We start from the raw sequence: 2,149 nt of genomic DNA on the forward strand, positions 1-2,149 counted from the left end.
GGCGGCAGCAGCCTCCTGTCATCTGGCAGGCAGATTGGGGGCCCGCCCGCACCCTCAGGAGGGCTACAGGGTTGTGCTGGACTCCTCCCAGGGGTGCGGGCCCCTGATCTGCCTACTGGATCACAGGAAGCTGCTCCTGCCGCCTGGGACTGGCACTGGGCGCAGCCTACACCAAGTACCAGGAAGATTTTAGCTGCCACTGGCCCCAGCTGGCAGCAGCAACCTCCTGTGATTCAGCAGGCAGAATGGGGGCCTGCCCACACTGGGGCCACTGGCTTTTCAAACACCAACATGAACCCCACTCCCTACCCCAACATTTACATAGCCCACAGGGCTCGCTCACTCACAGCCCTTGACAGGATGAGGGATTCAGGCTTAGTGCCCTACCCCCAGCCACAGGGGAAGGCAAAGCATCCCCCAATCTATGCTGACTGAGGTGGGAAAGAAAACCCCTTCCTGACACCAAAGGCAAGGATCAGGGAGGAGGGTAGGGGACAGGACCCTCTGGCTAGGACCCCTGGTTGTGAGAGCCAGCAGGGGCATTGGCACAGCCCTATCCCCATCACCATCCTGTGCTGCCATCAACACCCAGTGCTGCTGTTATACATCCACCAGGCCTAGTGCTCCAAGGCCCCGAGAGTTGCTGGCAATGCCCCAGAAAAGGCAGGGGGACGAGGGCTGGCTGTGCTTCCCTGCTGCTCTGAGGGGAGCTAAACACATGGGAGAAACCCCAGGCCTAGTGCCTTCCCGCAGACACAGGGGAAGGCAAAGCCCCCACAAGTCCATGCTGACTGGGGTGGGAGGCAAAACCCAGTTGTAACCCCAAAAGCATGGATCGGGGAGAAGGAAAAGGGACTGGCTGTAACCCTAACGTATGAGTGCCAGCAGAGGCATTGGCACAGCTCCATTCCCAGCCCCAGCCTGGGCTGCCACTACCATCCAACACTGGTGAGGAATATGGCAACTGGCCCCCCACCCAGCTCTGTAGCAACAGGAGAGGGAAAATTCCCCTCCAGCCCCCACTTGGTGGCCAGCAAAGGGAGAGCATATGAATAGGGCAGATCCAGAGCTGTACTTCTCAATGAGGTACCACGGCTCCAAGGGGGGTGGGTGTGTGTGTGTGTGTGTAAGAAATTAAGAAAAGATGCCAGTATCAGATCCCATCTGAAAATCATTTTATTAGTTATAAAAGTGGTTTCACACATTTTGTACAAAACAGAAGTTGGTTTCTCTCAATTAAGAGAATCATTTAAACTTAAGATTCCAGCTAAGTGAAAACAAAATGAGACTGGGTTCTACTGGTTCCAGAAAGGTCCCATACAGTTTGCCCAATGTCTTCCAGCTTTGGTCATGATTGTAGACCACCTTCATGGGAAACATCCTTGCATCACTGGCTCTTTGGAGGCTTGTAGTGAACTCTGCAGCGCTCGTTAAATACCTAGGAGACCAAAAGAGCAAGTCATTCCTCCCATAAAAATCCTCCACACAGAAGGCTGATATCAGATTTGGCAACACTTTCTCCATGCAGTGCAACATTTCAGATGAAACAAAACTCAGGTTTTGGCAGTTTGCAGTCCTTAGAGATACTGTGACACTTTTCACAAGAAATAACTGTTAGAAGTTGCATCTGCCAGGCTAAACTGATTTCAGCATTTAAATTGGATACACTGTTTGTTACTTCCTGAGCTAGTCTGTTTTAGCAATGATGGTATTACCCAACGGATGCCAGGTTCCACACCAGAGGTGGAAGAATCATAGTGGAGGATGAAATTTTAACTATATTTATTATAGCTTGTACCTATATGTTAATTTGGTACAAGACTTATACACAGTGGCCGTGTCTACACAAGATGCTGACTGCTATTTGATATTGCGCAGTCGTGTTATGTGGCACAAAGCATCATTTAGTACTTGCGTATGCAAGTACTAAATGACTGTGCGGTAACAACTGTGCAGGCAGTGTCTCATGTAAACATGGCAGTTTGTAGTAGAGTGCTTTTAGATAAAAGTGCAATATTAACACAGCAACCTTTATGTGGGGATAATTCCAATCCTGACACTCAATTGCTCACATTTGACAGCTTATCTTAGTTTCTCTAACTCAGGCTTGTCCAACATATGGCCTGCAGGCCGCCATGCGGCCTGCGAA

At 50.4% G+C, this 2,149-nt stretch overlaps 1 protein-coding gene across 2 annotated transcripts in view; it reads right to left on the reverse strand.

The window, feature by feature from the left end:
* Positions 1 to 1,152: 1,152 nt before the first annotated feature.
* CCDC58 (coiled-coil domain containing 58) overlaps positions 1,153 to 2,149 on the reverse strand; it is a 19,312-nt gene continuing 18,315 nt past the window's right edge. For both annotated transcript variants that reach the window (XM_006036675.3, XM_006036674.3), the window contains one exon: positions 1,153 to 1,438. In XM_006036675.3, the coding sequence (XP_006036737.1) occupies positions 1,388 to 1,438 (51 nt within the window). In that variant the 3' untranslated portion in view covers positions 1,153 to 1,387. The remainder of the gene's footprint in view (positions 1,439 to 2,149) is intronic.

Source organism: Alligator sinensis, unplaced genomic scaffold (genome assembly GCF_000455745.1).
Source record: "Alligator sinensis unplaced genomic scaffold, ASM45574v1 scaffold538_1, whole genome shotgun sequence".
Classification (NCBI taxonomy): Eukaryota; Metazoa; Chordata; order Crocodylia; family Alligatoridae; genus Alligator; species Alligator sinensis.